The sequence below is a fragment of the Brassica rapa genome, chromosome A01 (assembly GCF_000309985.2).
Source record: "Brassica rapa cultivar Chiifu-401-42 chromosome A01, CAAS_Brap_v3.01, whole genome shotgun sequence".
NCBI lineage: Eukaryota > Viridiplantae > Streptophyta > Magnoliopsida > Brassicales > Brassicaceae > Brassica > Brassica rapa.
In genome coordinates this window covers 8330854-8345857 of record NC_024795.2, presented here as the reverse complement: position 1 = coordinate 8345857, position 15004 = coordinate 8330854, and the positions used below count along the sequence as shown (strand labels likewise).

At 35.2% G+C, this 15004-nt stretch overlaps 3 protein-coding genes across 5 annotated transcripts; 1 reads left to right on the top strand and 2 right to left on the bottom strand.

The window, feature by feature from the left end:
- Positions 1 to 7826: 7826 nt before the first annotated feature.
- On the bottom strand, positions 7827 to 9702 carry LOC103862826. 2 transcript variants are annotated; one of them, XM_009140528.3, is made up of 4 exons: positions 9438 to 9702; positions 9059 to 9205; positions 8671 to 8964; positions 7827 to 8579 (listed from the first exon to the last, which is right to left on the bottom strand). In XM_009140528.3, exons 2-4 carry the CDS (start codon positions 9182 to 9184, stop codon positions 7980 to 7982), a joined length of 1020 nt encoding a protein of 339 aa, XP_009138776.1. In that variant the 5' UTR covers positions 9185 to 9205; positions 9438 to 9702; the 3' UTR covers positions 7827 to 7979. The 2 variants fall into 2 exon arrangements, with proteins under 2 accessions (XP_009138776.1, XP_033144281.1); XM_033288390.1 differs by lacking the exon at positions 9438 to 9702 and adding an exon at positions 9342 to 9403.
- Positions 9703 to 9954: 252 nt separating this feature from the next.
- Positions 9955 to 14837, top strand: LOC103862816 (mitochondrial import inner membrane translocase subunit TIM8). 2 transcript variants are annotated; one of them, XR_001955363.2, is made up of 3 exons: positions 9955 to 10391; positions 10508 to 10762; positions 14673 to 14837. XR_001955363.2 is itself a non-coding variant. In XM_009140515.3 (2 exons), the coding sequence occupies exons 1-2, from the start codon at positions 10344 to 10346 to the stop codon at positions 10694 to 10696; spliced, it is 237 nt and encodes a 78-aa protein (XP_009138763.1). In that variant the 5' UTR covers positions 9955 to 10343; the 3' UTR covers positions 10697 to 10789. The 2 variants fall into 2 exon arrangements, 1 of the variants encoding a protein (XP_009138763.1); XM_009140515.3 differs by lacking the exon at positions 14673 to 14837 and having other exon boundaries at positions 10508 to 10789.
- LOC103864720 lies at positions 11101 to 14666 on the bottom strand. Its single transcript, XM_009142486.3, has 3 exons — positions 14212 to 14666; positions 11681 to 14123; positions 11101 to 11603 (listed from the first exon to the last, which is right to left on the bottom strand). The coding sequence occupies exons 1-3, from the start codon at positions 14214 to 14216 to the stop codon at positions 11328 to 11330; spliced, it is 2724 nt and encodes a 907-aa protein (XP_009140734.3). The 5' UTR covers positions 14217 to 14666; the 3' UTR covers positions 11101 to 11327.
- Positions 14838 to 15004: the final 167 nt, after the last annotated feature.

Genomic DNA, 15004 nt, shown 5'->3' with positions numbered 1-15004 from the left:
TCTAGCCACGAGGCTATAGCCACGCTACTTTTCGGACATCTAAGCGTGGCTGGTTTCTTTTATAGCCACGATAATTTGTTCTATAGCCACAACTTTGTAGTGGCTATGCGTTGGATTTTTACTAGTGAATATTTTAGCATACAACACTAGTTGTTCCTGTAGAACAGGATTTGTTATTTATTCTTTAAAATTAGAATAATATAAGTAAGAAAACATTTGAAAAATATAACTAGAGAAGTTTTCTTCTGGAAAGTTCAAAGGCTGTGTTAGGGTTTACAAATCGCGTCACATTCCACTTTGCTGCCTCGGCACCCTTTCGGTTTTAAGGTGCAGCACCAGTTAGAATTTTTTGCTCTATAGCAATATGGTGGCCGAGCATCAACTTTAAAGTTAGCACCTGTTTATTTAAAAATGTTGGAGAAAATGATTATGTTTTTAATGGTATAATGATAAAGGATTGGATAAAAGGTTAAGTATATATAACATACCTTCATGAAAACTACCGAGAAAAACCAAGACGGTACAAAATAAAGCAAATCTTGATGTTGACATTGTATTTCTTCTTTGCAAATAGATGTTTTGTTAGTTTGTGTGATATAAAAAACCTTATATGTGAACATATATGTCTTTGAAATTTTTTTGTACGAAGATCTGGAAAAAGCTAAATGTAAATTGACTTGTTAGTTTTATTTTCTTTCTATTCTAAAATACTTATCTACTAATAATAGCAATCCCAATTAATTTAAAAGGTTGTGAATTTCACTTATGTTGAAAGGTTTTGTTTTTTCAACAATTAAAAGTTGTGTCTTTTTATTTTAAAATAACTATTTATATTAAAAGAATGTGACTATTTAAATTAAAAAGTTGTGACTTTTCGTATAAGTATTATTACAAAAAGACACAACATTTTAATTCAAAAGATGTGACTCTTCAAACAGATTTTTGAAAATCTATAAATAGTCCAATGCTCATACCTTCTCAAAGCATAATTTTCATTAATCAAATAAAATGGTGAAGAAAAGAACAATTAATAATAGCAAACCCAAACAATATTGAAAAAATAGTGTGTTTTATAGGAATTTTATTTTTTGTTAAAAGTTGTGTCATTATATATTAAGATATGTCATTTTATTATTTGTTTCAAGAAGATGGGGATACACATAAAAGGAGAGATGGCGAGAGAAAACATCGAGACTGCGGTGGTGGTGAAAACAGACAAGGGAAAAATTCAGAGAGAGAGAGAGACGCTTGTTTGTTTCCATAACAAAAAAATTCCACTGTACGTGATGGAAAAAATCTGTAGGACCCTTGATGATGTCGTCTCATGGTTTGGTGCGGTTGTTACGCTGCGGGGAGTTAAACCCATTTTGAAACTCATTTTTCAGAAAGTTATTTATTTTCTATGGAGAGAGAGGAATATCCGACATCACTCCTCTGTTCTAAAACCGGCCTCCTTGGTCTTGTTCAAGATACTGCTTCTAAGAGTCTGACTTTGCCTAATGTGAATCCACTCTCCCGTTAAATTCAAAATCGGTAGAAAAGAATTCATCGAAATAAAACATCAACATCATTATTATTTTAGAATCAATTTTTTAATTTTTTTTATTTTATTTAGAATCAATTTTGTTTACCCCAGGACTCATACATCACTAGCTTTAGACATTCATATTCAAAACCGAAGGATTTCAAAAAATAACATTTAATGCAAGAATTGATTGCTGCTTGATTCAAAAATGGGAATCACAAACTTGAAGGAGATGAAGCATTTCACTGAGCCAAGAACTTTTGCTTGTCGATGAAAATGTAGGCTTTATAATAAATATTTTAAATTTTGATTCTGTTTATTCATTTATTTAAATTTTTATCCTTTTTAGGAGATTTGATAAAAAGCTACTATTGATCATCCGCTAATACAATATACACTTTCAAAGAAGGATATATCTACCATATTAGTAACTTTGACATAAAAACAATTAATGATCTAACTGTGACCGAGAGAGAAGATTAGTTTACTGTCCCAAGTGAGCGAGAAGATTAGTTTACGGCTTTTCGAGAATGACGACCAACTGGGATGTTTCCCTGGCGTGGGATGTTTCATCTTCAAGCTTATTTTTATCATAAAAAATATATGGTCTACCTTTCAGGAAAATCGAAGATTTGTTGGTTCGATTGTAGACGGTTGAGTTTATTTGATGAAACGATTGATCTGTCAGATTAGGTTTCTCAACTTCGATTGGGCGAGGGCAGTTCTGTTTGAGCGGCCTTCTTCTCCGGTTGGTCTCTGCTGTTTGTGGAGCCTAGTCGTAGCGCCTCCTCTCTGACTCCGGAGGAAGATGATGCATCCTTACCTTGACGCATGTTTCTCTATCGATCGGCGTTAGAACACGTGCTGGATGTCCAATCGTTTCTTCCTCGACGGTTTTCTCTTGATGGGCCTTTGTCCTCGAGAGGTCTGTATAGACTAGGCCTTTGTGTTGGCCTTTGTTATGTTTGTGCAGCCCATGTTTGGGCTTTGGTGTTATGGTGTAAGACTTAGAAAGAGGTGGATTGTTTGTGGTTTTTGATTTAGTTTTTGGTCTTTGTTTTTGCAAAAACCACTTTTCATCCAATCAAGTTTTAGTTTTTAGTTTTTGTTTTTGTAGAAACCATTTGATTTGTCAATCAAGATTTCTAATAAATAGATTCCCTAAAATTTAGGGAAACTAGTTTTTGAAAAGTTTAACCACTTTGTGAAGAAAAATCAAAAACCAACTTTTGTGAGCTTTTGAAAGGAAAAACGAATTTTGATTTTTTTGGGTAGAAACTACAACATTTAATTAATTAATAATTAATAAATAATATTTTCTTAAAGATAAATAATCATACAATTTTTGGTACATTAGCTATGATTTAAACAATAATGTGACATAATTTATTTGTGTTTAATATCTGTAAAATAAATTTATATAGTTTATAAATAATATTAATTAATTTTAAAACTTAGTTATTAATTTCTCTATATAAAATAATAGAATAATTTTAATAATTACTAGTCACATTAAAAATAACTAAAATTATAAAAAATAATATGTTTTAGTAATACAATATATTGTATTAGTCATGAAAAATAAAAATAGCCATTCAATTTTAAGAAAATATAAATAATGTATATGAGAAATTTTATAATTAGTTTCAAAATTTTAAGTATTTTTATTTTTATATAATTTATAACATTAAAAAAACTATTGCTATTTAAGTTTATAAAATTAAAATAATTTATATAAGAAAAATTTCTAAGTAGTTTCAAACTTTTAAATATTTTTAATTTTTTGCAATTTATATAAATTTTATGATAAATATTTTTTTATAAAACTATAATAATTAAAATATGTTATTGTATTTTATTTTAAAATAATTATCACAATATTTTGATAATTTTAATTGTAAATATAAATATTTATTCTATTATGTTGAAATATTTCAAAGTAACTCATTAATTAATTTTTGCAAAAATAAAAAAAATTACTGCAAAACCAAAAACCAAAATCTAAATCTAAAAACTAAAAACCAAAAACCAAAAGTTGAAAACCAAAAACCAAAATCTAAAAACCAAAAACTAAAATCTAAAAACCAAAAACTAAAACTAAAAACTACTGAAAGGAAATTTTACTTTTACACTTTGTTGGATACCACTTTTCAAATTTACCATTAGTCTAAGGACATTTTCAGAAATACCACTTTCATTAATAAGCAAAAGGCAATAATACCCTTACCTTATCTTCTTCTCCACCATTGGTTTCTCTCCTTCTCCCCGAGTCACCATCGTCTCTCTCTCACAGTCGTCTCTCTCTCTCACCAACGATTTCCGGCGTCTCTCTCACCATCTAGTTTTGGCGTCTCTCTCACCGTCTAGTTCCGTCGACTTTCTCTCACCGTCGACTTCTGGCGACGAAATCGATTCAAAATCTCCAAGATGTCAACTCCTATACGTGATTCACAACTTGTATGTCTCTAATTTTTGTATTTTTGTTTGATTCGATTTTGTGCTTTCTCTTATCGAACAATCAAACAAGGTTCTCTTAGATATCACATTTAAAGATGTCGATCTAAGAGAAACAGATTTGATAGTGAAACATTGAGAGTGCAATAGCAATTCTTTCGAGAGGTTTCCACACTTGTCTCTAGTCCTGCCTCACGTACCTATGATTACAAAAGTGGATATCTCTTTGGTAATATTAAGAAGCAAAAAGTAATTCAAAAATCAGTAATAATAGTTAACAAACTATTTCAAAGTCTATAAATCTATTTATAAAAGTCTATTAAGCCAGTTACAAAAGTTTATAAGAGTTTATAAAATCTTTTATAAATATACAAATGATTTTATAAGAGTTCATAAATCATTTTATAATGTTAATTAATAAGAACTTATAAACCTTTTATAAAGGTTTATAAATATTTGTAGAAGTTTATATAGGTTTCTAAAATGTTAATTAAGGGTCTATAACAAATATTTATAAAAAACAATTATAAAGATATAATTTATAAAAGTCTATAAAGATTTATAAAAAAATTTATTCATAGTTTATAAACCATTTATAAAGGGTTATAAAAAAATATAAAGGCTTTATAAGAATTTATAAAAGGTATATAAACGGTTTAGAGGCACTTCTAGAGCTGTTAGTAAAATATATATTCTGCTAGAAAAATATCAGAAGGGTTATAAATCGGTGTATAACACTTATAGAACTAAAATTAGTTAATAAAAATAATATATTATCTTAAAACCCCAAAAATCACCTTATAAACCATAAATCAGTTTATAAGACCCTATAAATCAATTTATAAAATTTTATAAGTATATATAAACTGATATGTCTTTTGTAAGAATTTAGAAGGTTTTGTGTATCATTTATAAGCTCCTATAAACAAATGTGCCCATTAATAGAAGTTTATAATTATTTAAGTGTTTGTAAATTGGTTAAGAACAAATAATATATAGAAACTATAAAAGAATATATTTTAAAATTAGTTTATAATTTTTTTAAAAAAATTCATAATTGGTATATCAACTATTTATTTATAAGAATTTATAAATAATCATTATAAGATTTTTTATATATCATTTATAAGAGTCTTTATTTCATTTATAAAATTATTTAAACAAATTATAAGGTTTATAAGGGTGTATAAGTCATTTATAAGTGTTTATAAATAGTTTATAAATAATTGGACATGTGTATGCATCAATCTTGTACCCTGAATTGATGATTAGCAATTGCTTTATGTGGTTTTGTAGAACAATAGTTGATTATACGAAATCATAAATGAGTCATTTTGATAGTAAATCCCGATTATTAATTTTAAGTATTCATAAATGGTTTATAAATTAATTTCTAAGGGTTTATAAATTAAACTTATAAGGGATTTATAAACTGATTTATCAGAGTTTATAAACTGGTTTTTGATTATAAAGGTTTATAACTTAATTTATAAGAGTTTATGAACTGGTTTGAACAATAGTTGATTATGCGAAATCATAAATGAGTCATTTTGATAGTAAATCCCTATTATTAATTTTAAGTATTCATAAGTGGTTTATAAATTAATTTCTAAGGTTTTATAAATTAAATTATAAGGGATTATAAACTGATTTATCAGAGTTTATAAACTGGTTTTTGATTATAAAGGTTTATAACTTAATTTATAAGAGTTTATGAACTGGTTTGTAAGGATTTCTAAGTTAATTTATTATAAATAATAATAAGTTGATTTATAGAATAGAGTTTTATAAGGGCTTATAAAATATTTATACAGGCTTATAATAAGTTGTCTTTGTTCAACATCACACAGCTCTCCCTTCACAAATATTCAAACTCCATAGACAAATAAATATTTAGCAGGATCATGTTTACTTTTGGTGAAATTTTTTGACCTTCTGCCATTCATCTGTGATCTCCGCCAAAATCACCTGTACACTAGCAACTTTGCAAACATCTATAATCTCTTGTATATTATCTAGTATCTCCCATCCACATTCAACTGCAAGATCACCTCTAACTATCATAACTCCTAAAGTATTTGAACACTTCATCTCCAAAGAAGAGGTTCATGTACATATCTTGCATTACTCTAAGAAATGATCTACTGCTGCGTCTTTTTATGGAAAACAGTTGTTTCCAATTTTGATGAGGTTTCATGTTCTGCAGGAAAACAAAGCATATCTCAATTAGATACTCTCTAATGTCAGGAAGTCGAAAAATCTACAAACCAGACGGATACACGTGCCCATTCCAAGATTAGGCTCTGAGGCATCAGCATCTGAAGTCAATATTCCACACTCCAAAGCAATAGCCCTGGCAGTTTGGGCGTTGTCACCAGTAACCATACGAACCTGAACATCAACAAAAATCATGCAGCGTTATAAGCAGGTTAAGAAAGATAATTTGTGCAATAGGCCTTTTTGGTAAAATCGAACAAAAAAACCACCTTGACACCAGCATTCTGAATCCACATTTGAAAATAATTTGATAAGAAACACTACAAAAATACTGCAGTCCATGATATGTGGGTTATTGTTCTGAAATTAAACAAATATGATGTATACATTTGACTAATGTTAAGATAAAAGTAAAAATGAACATAAATAAACAAAACTAATCCTCACCTTTATGCCTACTATAGATCGTAAAATATGGTCGTTCTCTGGGAGAACCCAGTCTGAGAGTTCTTAGCCTGTTGGGACCTTTTCAAGCTCATAGGTTCTGAAGGCCAGTGCCACACATCGTAAGGTTCTTCTAGCCATCTCTTCGATACCATTTTTGAAATATTGTGCCTGGAAATATCAAAGTAATTCATTGGCAAAGTGTCATGAAAACCTAAGGTTGAGTTGCAGAATCATACAGAACAATAAGATCTGGTGGCTATAGTCACCGACGAGCCGATCAGGATCGGGATCGTGGGATTGGATTACGTCACGTTATGGATTTTCACGGAGGATGAGTTGCCGAAGTACAAGGTGACGGTGGAGGAGGGGATGAGGCTGGCGAAGGAGTACAGTCCCATTCCGAGAATACATAACACTATGTTCCTCATAAATAAAAATTTATAAAGTTTTATAAATCTGAGATTTGAAAACTTCATGAAAAAAACTTCGTCTCCTTCTCAGAAACCGAACGATTTTGAGAAACCAAACAAAAATTACAGAAAAGAGACGAAAATCACTATCTATTATCCTCTGACCTTTGTTACGTTCGTTAAAATAGATTGTTCTATTCGTTGAGCTTGTAGTCTTCGCCAAATCTCGTCGAACGTCAACATCGTCTGAATAATCAAATCTCACCGGGGAAATCGCCGAAGTGTTCGAATCTCTCGCCGGAATCGTCGAATCTCTCGCCGGAATCGTCGAATCTCTCGCCGGAATCGTTGAATCTCTCACCGGATTCGTCTAATCTCTCGCTGGAATCGTCGAATCTCTCGCCGGAATCGTCGAGTCTCTCGCCGGAATCGTCAATCAATTTGGGGATTTTGAATTTGAAATTTTTTGTTGGAAAAGGCATATGTTTATGTTTGATTAAATAAGGGTATAATGGTACTTTAGCCATTAAAATTTTAATGGTAAAGTTGAAAAGTGTAAAGTTGAAAAGTGATATTAGGAAAGTGGTATTAGTGGCAATTCCCCAACAATCATCACCTTAATCCGTTTGGACTTTGTTTTAATAAAATTTTCAGTGAAAAAAAAAATTGTAACCTTTATTGGAAGATTCGTCTTACAGTTAAGAAAAGCTTAAACTTATCATCTAATATTAATTTATAGAAAATCATTTTTTTCATTTCTTTCAGAATGTGTATAAAATAAGAAAAAATAACACTTTTTAATATTTTTTTTACACTTTTTCTTACCTTACTCAAACATTTTGAAAATTTTCAAATACAATGGACAAAACAACAAAAGAAACAACTACACATATATCGAGCTCTGCGAAGAAGAAACCAAAAATCTTTTAGCAGACAACACTAGCTGCTCCCGTAGAAACAGGACTTGCTACTTCAAGCAACATGGGATTCCATTTCATCACCACTTTATCGCCGCACCTTCCATCCACTTTATCTGGTCCTGTCAACGTGAGTTTCTTCTGAGCCACCGACTTAAGCCTATACCTCTCTGCTCTTGACCCAATCACTTGTCCCATAACAGACGCTGCTATGGTAAAAACCATCGCCATCTTAGGCATCAACACTGACTTCCTCAGTATTCCAATGAAAGGAACCGCTGCGTGTAGAGCTACAAACCAAGATGCAGAGAACTTTTCAGTGTGCTCTCTCCAAACCCCTAGAGGCACGTTCAGGGCCATGCCCAGCACCCCGATGACTAGTACTTTGGATGATAAAGGCTGTGGCCGGAGGTTCTTAGCGAAAGCTGTTTTTGATATCGCTGCTCGAGCTGCTACTATTGCTTTAGGACACTTATACTGCATGCCCGGAGGGGGTTGCAGGATCTTTGCCACGAGCGGTGCCACACCACTTACAGCTCGGTACGATTTAGCAATAGGGCAGTTTCCTGTTTGAAGCCAGTCGTCACTCATAGACTCGTGGTTTCCTCCCTGAAAGAGCAAAACAACAAGTAAGCAATGCTCTAAGAGTTTTTATCTCATAAGCCAAGACATTACATGTTGAGCAAGAACAAATTTTTACCTTAGAGGAAGAAGAATCTTTATTTTTGGAAGAGTCTGACTTTCTCTTTTGGTTCTTAAACATGTTGGAAAACGCATCGAATCCAAAAGGCCCTCCATGTCCAAAGGAGGAGAGACTAATAGTCGCCGCCTTAGCAGCAAGTGGATTGAACCCAGGAGAGGAAAGCGAAGGCTTATCCGCTCCGGCACGAGGGCTGTCCGAGAGCGGGACAACACCATCTTGACCATGGAAAAGCCTAAACGCAGTGTCGAAATTGGGTCCATCCTCAAAAATTGGTCCTTGCCCTGCTCGCACCTGGAAAGGAGTTTGTTATTAGTCAGTAAAAAGCATCTGATGGATGGATACAAATACAAGATGAGAAAAAAAAACAATTTAAGTGGTTGCTTACAGGGAAGGGAAAAGGCAAGGATGAAGAAGAGAAGGAGAGGTTAGTGGGCTCATTGATGTTCCTCAAGAATGGGCAACGGAGAATGTCTAAGTGAGTTTGGGTCGAGTCTCCAGGACAATTAGCCATTCTTGTTGTGCTGAGAAGAGTCTGAAACAAGCAGAAACAAAACAAAGGAAGCATAAGAATAGTTAGTTAGATCAGATGGTTACATGCCTTTGATACACATAACCATCCTAAAATTTTATTTCCAGATTATAGAGTCATTAAACTGAAGAAGAATCACATTTATTCGAGAAAGCCAGCACTATTAGCTCGTGAAATTATCGTAACGCACATTTATTAGATCTATATATAATCAATGTGGAATCACAAAACTTACGGATAATAAAAGGAAGACGACCACTGATTAGAGAGAGAGGCGTGTGTGAGGAACGATGTAGTTTTCCTCTTGATATGGAAAGAGAGGAAAGCGTAAAATGTATATGAGATTGAGAGGTTGTTAGGTGGTGGTGGAGAAGATGAGTTTGTTTGATTTTGTAACAAGAGCGCAAACAAAGCTGGTGGAACTTTCTCTCTACCTCCCTTCGTCGTGCTGACCACGCGCGCTCTCTCAGCCCTTCTCCTTTGACAAATAATGCAATTTGCATGCCCCTTTCTTTGAATATGAATTTAATAATGATAAGTCCTAACCAACTACTACTATTTTGTCAAAAAAGTCTTCTTTGCCACATTTTTCTTATTTTCTTTGTTTTTTTCTTCTTCTACTACACAAGTTACGTGCCAGCGACTCCCTCTGTCTTGTTCCGTCGTGTTTTCCTCCTTTGACCTCCAAAGATTCCGTTTTCATCTAGGAAAACAATATAGTTAGGACTATAAGATTTGGTGTATGATTTAAGTTTCAATTTGTGTTGAGGGGATGGGGGAGACAAGTTTATACAACTCTTTTTGTGTTTAAGATCTAAAGAATGTTTGACATAATTATTTAATTGATGGATTCATTTACGGAATGGGTGGGATAGTAAATGGATAATGGAATAGCAGATAGACCACTTGAATCAGTTGATAGGAAATTCCAGAAGCACTCTCGCTGACTAATAAAGTTAATTTATATTAATAAATAAATCATAAACACGCTATCAATTGGACCTTTAAGCCCAATGGGCCTTTTTATATTTATTTCCGTATAGATCTCGACGACCTCTGTGTGTCGGGGGTTTAGTTGACAAAATTAGGGGTTTTCAGTCTCGCCGGCCGAAGTAAAATTAGATTCAACCAGAGACGCTCGATGGATCCCTCCGCCGCCAACAGTCCTGAATTGCTTCGCTTCCTTAACGTAAGTTCCCGATGATTTTCTGTTCGGTGATATAACCAATGAGCAAGCTATAAACTCTCGGTTGAATCACATTTGTTTATTGAAATTAAACGGATGGTTTTGGAACATATGAGCAGGAAGAAGAGCAAAGGGTGATGATGAACGAGGCGGTTGCGAAGCTGACAAGCGTGTGTTGGGACAAATGCCTAACAAGCGCACCGGGTAGCAAGTTCAGCCCTAGTGAGTATTCATGTCTCACACACTGTGCTAAGCGTTACGCTGACATGAGTATGGTCATCATCAGAAGCACTCAGTCCAAGAAGTGACTTACTCCCTTAACCTCCTTTGCCTCTAACTTGTTGCAGCACAAACTTGTTATGGAAGAATAGTTTTTTTTTAGGAAAATTGTTACGCAGCTACACAGACTATGCAGCATCACATGGCCAACCATCCAGAGTAAACAAATGTATCGAAACCTACACGAAGTATATGTCGCACATAACGACATGTGATGATTAGCAAAAAATTATGTGTTTAACATCACAAACCCACTTAACCTCGTCGGAACCCGGTTAATCTCTTCGGAACAGTAAAACCGAACCCGATTTACCCGGTTTTTAAAAAAAACCCGACCCACCCTTAATTAACCATAAACCCGACCCAGATGTGTAAAATGATGAATGTGTAATGTGATGATATTTTGTGCTAGTATTGAGATGTTTTACACTTATAAGAAGCTTAGAATGACAAACTATAATCATAAACTAGAAGTAGATAAACCAGTTCAAAATGGAATACATAGTTGAAGTTTAAACATTACATCATCGTTAACATGATAGAACATGAAAAAAGAAGCTTTCCGAGGACATGTTAAAACATGTAAAACAATCCTAATAAGGTACCCGAGAACATGTTACCACATGTAAATTGTTTTTCAAAAAAAGGATAAACCTCCCTTCAACCGAAAAGCAAAGCTGCCAAGCGACTGCTTCTTCTGAGGTTTCGTTGTGGTGCTTGGTTTCCTTGGCTTGGTTGGCTTGGCTGAGGTGCAGTAGAAGAAATAAACTCAACTTCTACTTGATCTTCCATTTGAGCTGCCAAATCAGCTTCCATTTCAGCTGTTTCCTGAGCTTCATCGTTTGCTTCATCTTGACCATTCCTTGCAGCTGCTTCTTCAGCATCTTCTTCACATTGCTTACTTAGCCATCTTCGTTTTTTCCTGGTCTCCGGAGACTGTCGAAAGACAAAGAAAAACTCAATAAGCGCAGACATAATCAGCATAAAACACACTTAAGAAAATAAGATCATACCTTAGTGGGGCATGTCCTTGAGTTATGACCTTTCTCACTGCAAATACCACAGTGTGGTACCCTTCCTTTGCGACCAACCCTCTTTTTTGAGGGTGACTCATGTACTCCTTTGATCCTAGCTTTTCCCTTAGGTCTTCCTGGAGGACGTTTGTAAGGTGGTCCAACAATGCGTCCTCCTCCACACTCAGCCCAAAATTTTGGTCCATTGACCGGCTTCAAATCTCTTCGATAAGTCTCTCTCCATTTCTCGGTCGTGTAGTAATCAGATATGTAGTCTTCAACCAAGCCTGTGTTCTCCCTGATCGCACACACAGCATGACGACATGGAATCCCAGTTAGATCCCACTTTCTACACGCACATGTCCTCTTGTGCAATTTCACCGAGTATCCATTAGTTCCCTCAACAACCTCATACCTCCCACCAGTGCTAGAGACAGAACGACAGTGTTGAGCTTCATCACACGACTTCTCAACCTCCTTTCTTGCTTTCTTAGTATGCCTTGCAGGTTCCTTACGAGCTTGTTCAAAGCGGTTGGCAATCCTTTGCATTGCATCTCTCCTTATCAGCTCTAACATCTGGACAAAAGGTTTCTTCCGTGCCACCTTTAGAGTCCTATTAAAGGACTCTGTCAAGTTGTTGTGTGTGTCTGCACAACAGCAACCAATCCTAAAAAACGCCCTACACCAAGTCCGGTGGTCTCTCTTAAGGAGCTCATCACATGCCAATGGGTCAAACTCTCTAAATGCAGCTAAATTTTGCTTGAAATCAGCTTCATTGTAGCTGCTTGCGACCCTCCAAAACATTGGCTTCAGTGTGTCTGACTTGTGCAGTTTCTTCAGATTGGCGTAGATATGTCTTGCACAAGCCCGATGCTCTGCCTTTGGCAACTCAGTAGCAACACCGTGGATCAAACTTCTGTGCATATCAGATATTATTGTGATCTCATCGCCTTCACCCAAGTCCAAGTCGACCTTGACTTTGTGGATAAACCACTCCCAATTATCATTATTTTCAGAAGAAACTACAGCCCACGCTATCGGGTATATCTGGTTATTAGGATCCCTTCCAATAGCAGTTAATATCATTCCCTGCATTGAGTGCTTCAGAAACGTACCGTCCAAACCAATAACTGGTCTGCAGTGTTGCTTCCATGAAGTCTTTAGAGCCGCAAAGCATAAGTACATTTGTGAAAATGCTTCACTTCCATCTTCTCTACGAGTTGTGTTGATCTCCACAGTAGTGTTTTTGTTGGTCCTCTTGATTTCATGCTCGTAGTCTCTAAGTCTTGCAAATTGTTCATCAGTTTCAGCTTGCAACTTATCGAAAATCAGTCTTCTAGCAACTTGTGACTGAGCAGGCGAGATGATAATGTTGTATCTCCTTTTCATTTCATCTTTGATCTCCGGTGCACTCATCTCTGGATCTCGCCTTATATCTTCAAGAAACAAATCAGCAACAACAGGGCTCTTGATAAGCTTGCACCGCCCCACAGGATGACATTGATGCTCATCTTCATATACCTTAACCATCCATTTGCCAATAGGTTCTTCAACAGAGCAATATATCCTCCATCCACAATTCTTTTCACCACACTTTGCACCAAGCTTAGTCTTTTCCCATCTATCAAATACCACATTACGCCCAGTCTTCAGGATGTATCTTATGACATTCTTCTTAAATTCTGACCCACTGCTGAAGAGCTGTCTCAAGCTGAACACTCCATCCGGTAAACCCCTTTGCACTAATCTCTCAGCTTGTTCTTCTTCATCACCAGATGAATCGTCTGTAGCAGGGTACACCTCATCTTCGTCTGGTATCTGTTCCTCATAGTTCACATTGTCGATGTCTACTATATCCTCTTCAACAACTTCCGCCTCATCATTCGATTCTGAAGATTCTGACAAGGCATCTTCTGAACACTTCTCATCATCCGAGTCGTCTGCAAGAGGATCATACAAAGTGTCTAACGCCTCATCTTCATCTTCATCAAACATCAAACCCGTCTCAGAATTCTTTTCAGCCAGCTTTTCACAGAGCTTCTCACACTGTTTTTCAGCTCTATCATGCAGACCCTCTTCTTCTGGTTCAACGTTCATACCCCTTTCTTGAACTCCAACATTCGTGCTACCTTCTTCAGCTAGAACAACCCTATCTCTCTCTACATAGATGTCGAGCTCCTTGTACCAACGCGCTGAAGATTCCATTCTCTTCTTATTGGCTTCGACATTTTCAAATAAAGGTTTCCTATCTTCCAACTCATGGAATGGTAGCTTGAACCACAACTTCCCAATCACAATCCTTTTCTCAAACATCTTCATTACCAAGTTCGTGAAAAGAGAATCCGCATCCAACTCGAACTCGTCGACGGTTCCATCTACATAACACAATCCACCTTCATCTTTAAACCGACCAGAGTGAAAGCATTTCACTTTCACCGAGACACTACATCAGAAAGAACAAAGATACTTTAGAACCTCAAATCCGACATATTGCAAACCCAGAAATCAACCATTTAAATTCAAAGAAATACCTCATCTCGACTTGATTCTTCACCGATTCACTCTTCTCTTGCGAATTTAGCCACAAAATCCACTTCTTTTGCACTTGTTCGTTCTCTCTCTCTCACGATTCGAAGAACGGGGAAAGTTGAGTTCTTGATTCGATTTCTTCTTTTCTCATTTTAATGGGCTTCTAAATTGCAGAATTGGGCTAGATTTAGGTTAAATCTGGGTCGGGTTTATGGTTAATTAAGGGTGGGTCGGGTTTTTTTTAAAAACCGGGTAAATCGGGTTCGGTTTTACTGTTCCGAAGAGATTAACCAGGTTCCGACGAGGTTAAGTGGGTTTGTGATGTTAAACACATAATTTTTTGCTAATCATCACATGTCGTTATGTGCGACATATACTTCGTGTAGGTTTCAATACATTTGTTTACTCTGGATGGTTGGCCATGTGATGCTACATAGTCTGTGTAGCTGCGTAACAATTTTCCTTTTTTTTAACTATTGCAAGAATTAGATAACTATTTAGATTGGTTTTTGAAAACATTACTGAGGTTTGTAGAAACTTTGTCATTAGAGGATACCTTTTGTTATGAACAGAGGAAACGTTACAGATATTAAACTTCAGTTATAATGGTTGCAGCTTTGATTTCATTCTTGGGATCCTTGCTAAAGTGTCTTTGAATTTCGTTGGTCATCTATTTTTATTATGTTGGTTTATGTTTTTGGAGTCCTCATAATCCATCATCGAGGAGAACCGGCCACATAACTGATACTGTTTTAAGAAATTGTTACATCGGGAACATAGTAGTACACTTTAGAG

Coding starts and splice junctions, on each gene's coding strand:
- LOC103864720 (XM_009142486.3), bottom strand. Junction 11,604..11,680: donor CAAGGACATGCCCCACTAAG/GTATGATCTTAT, acceptor GTCTTTCGACAG/TCTCCGGAGACCAGGAAAAA.
- LOC103862816 (XM_009140515.3), top strand. CDS start 10,344: ATGGATCCCTCCGCCGCCAACAGTCCTGAATTGCTTCGCTTCCTTAAC. Junction 10,392..10,507: donor AATTGCTTCGCTTCCTTAAC/GTAAGTTCCCGA, acceptor ACATATGAGCAG/GAAGAAGAGCAAAGGGTGAT.
- LOC103862826 (XM_009140528.3), bottom strand. CDS start 9,184: ATGGCTAATTGTCCTGGAGACTCGACCCAAACTCACTTAGACATTCTC. Junction 8,965..9,058: donor CCTTGCCTTTTCCCTTCCCT/GTAAGCAACCAC, acceptor ACTCCTTTCCAG/GTGCGAGCAGGGCAAGGACC. Junction 8,580..8,670: donor AAGATTCTTCTTCCTCTAAG/GTAAAAATTTGT, acceptor TTGCTCTTTCAG/GGAGGAAACCACGAGTCTAT.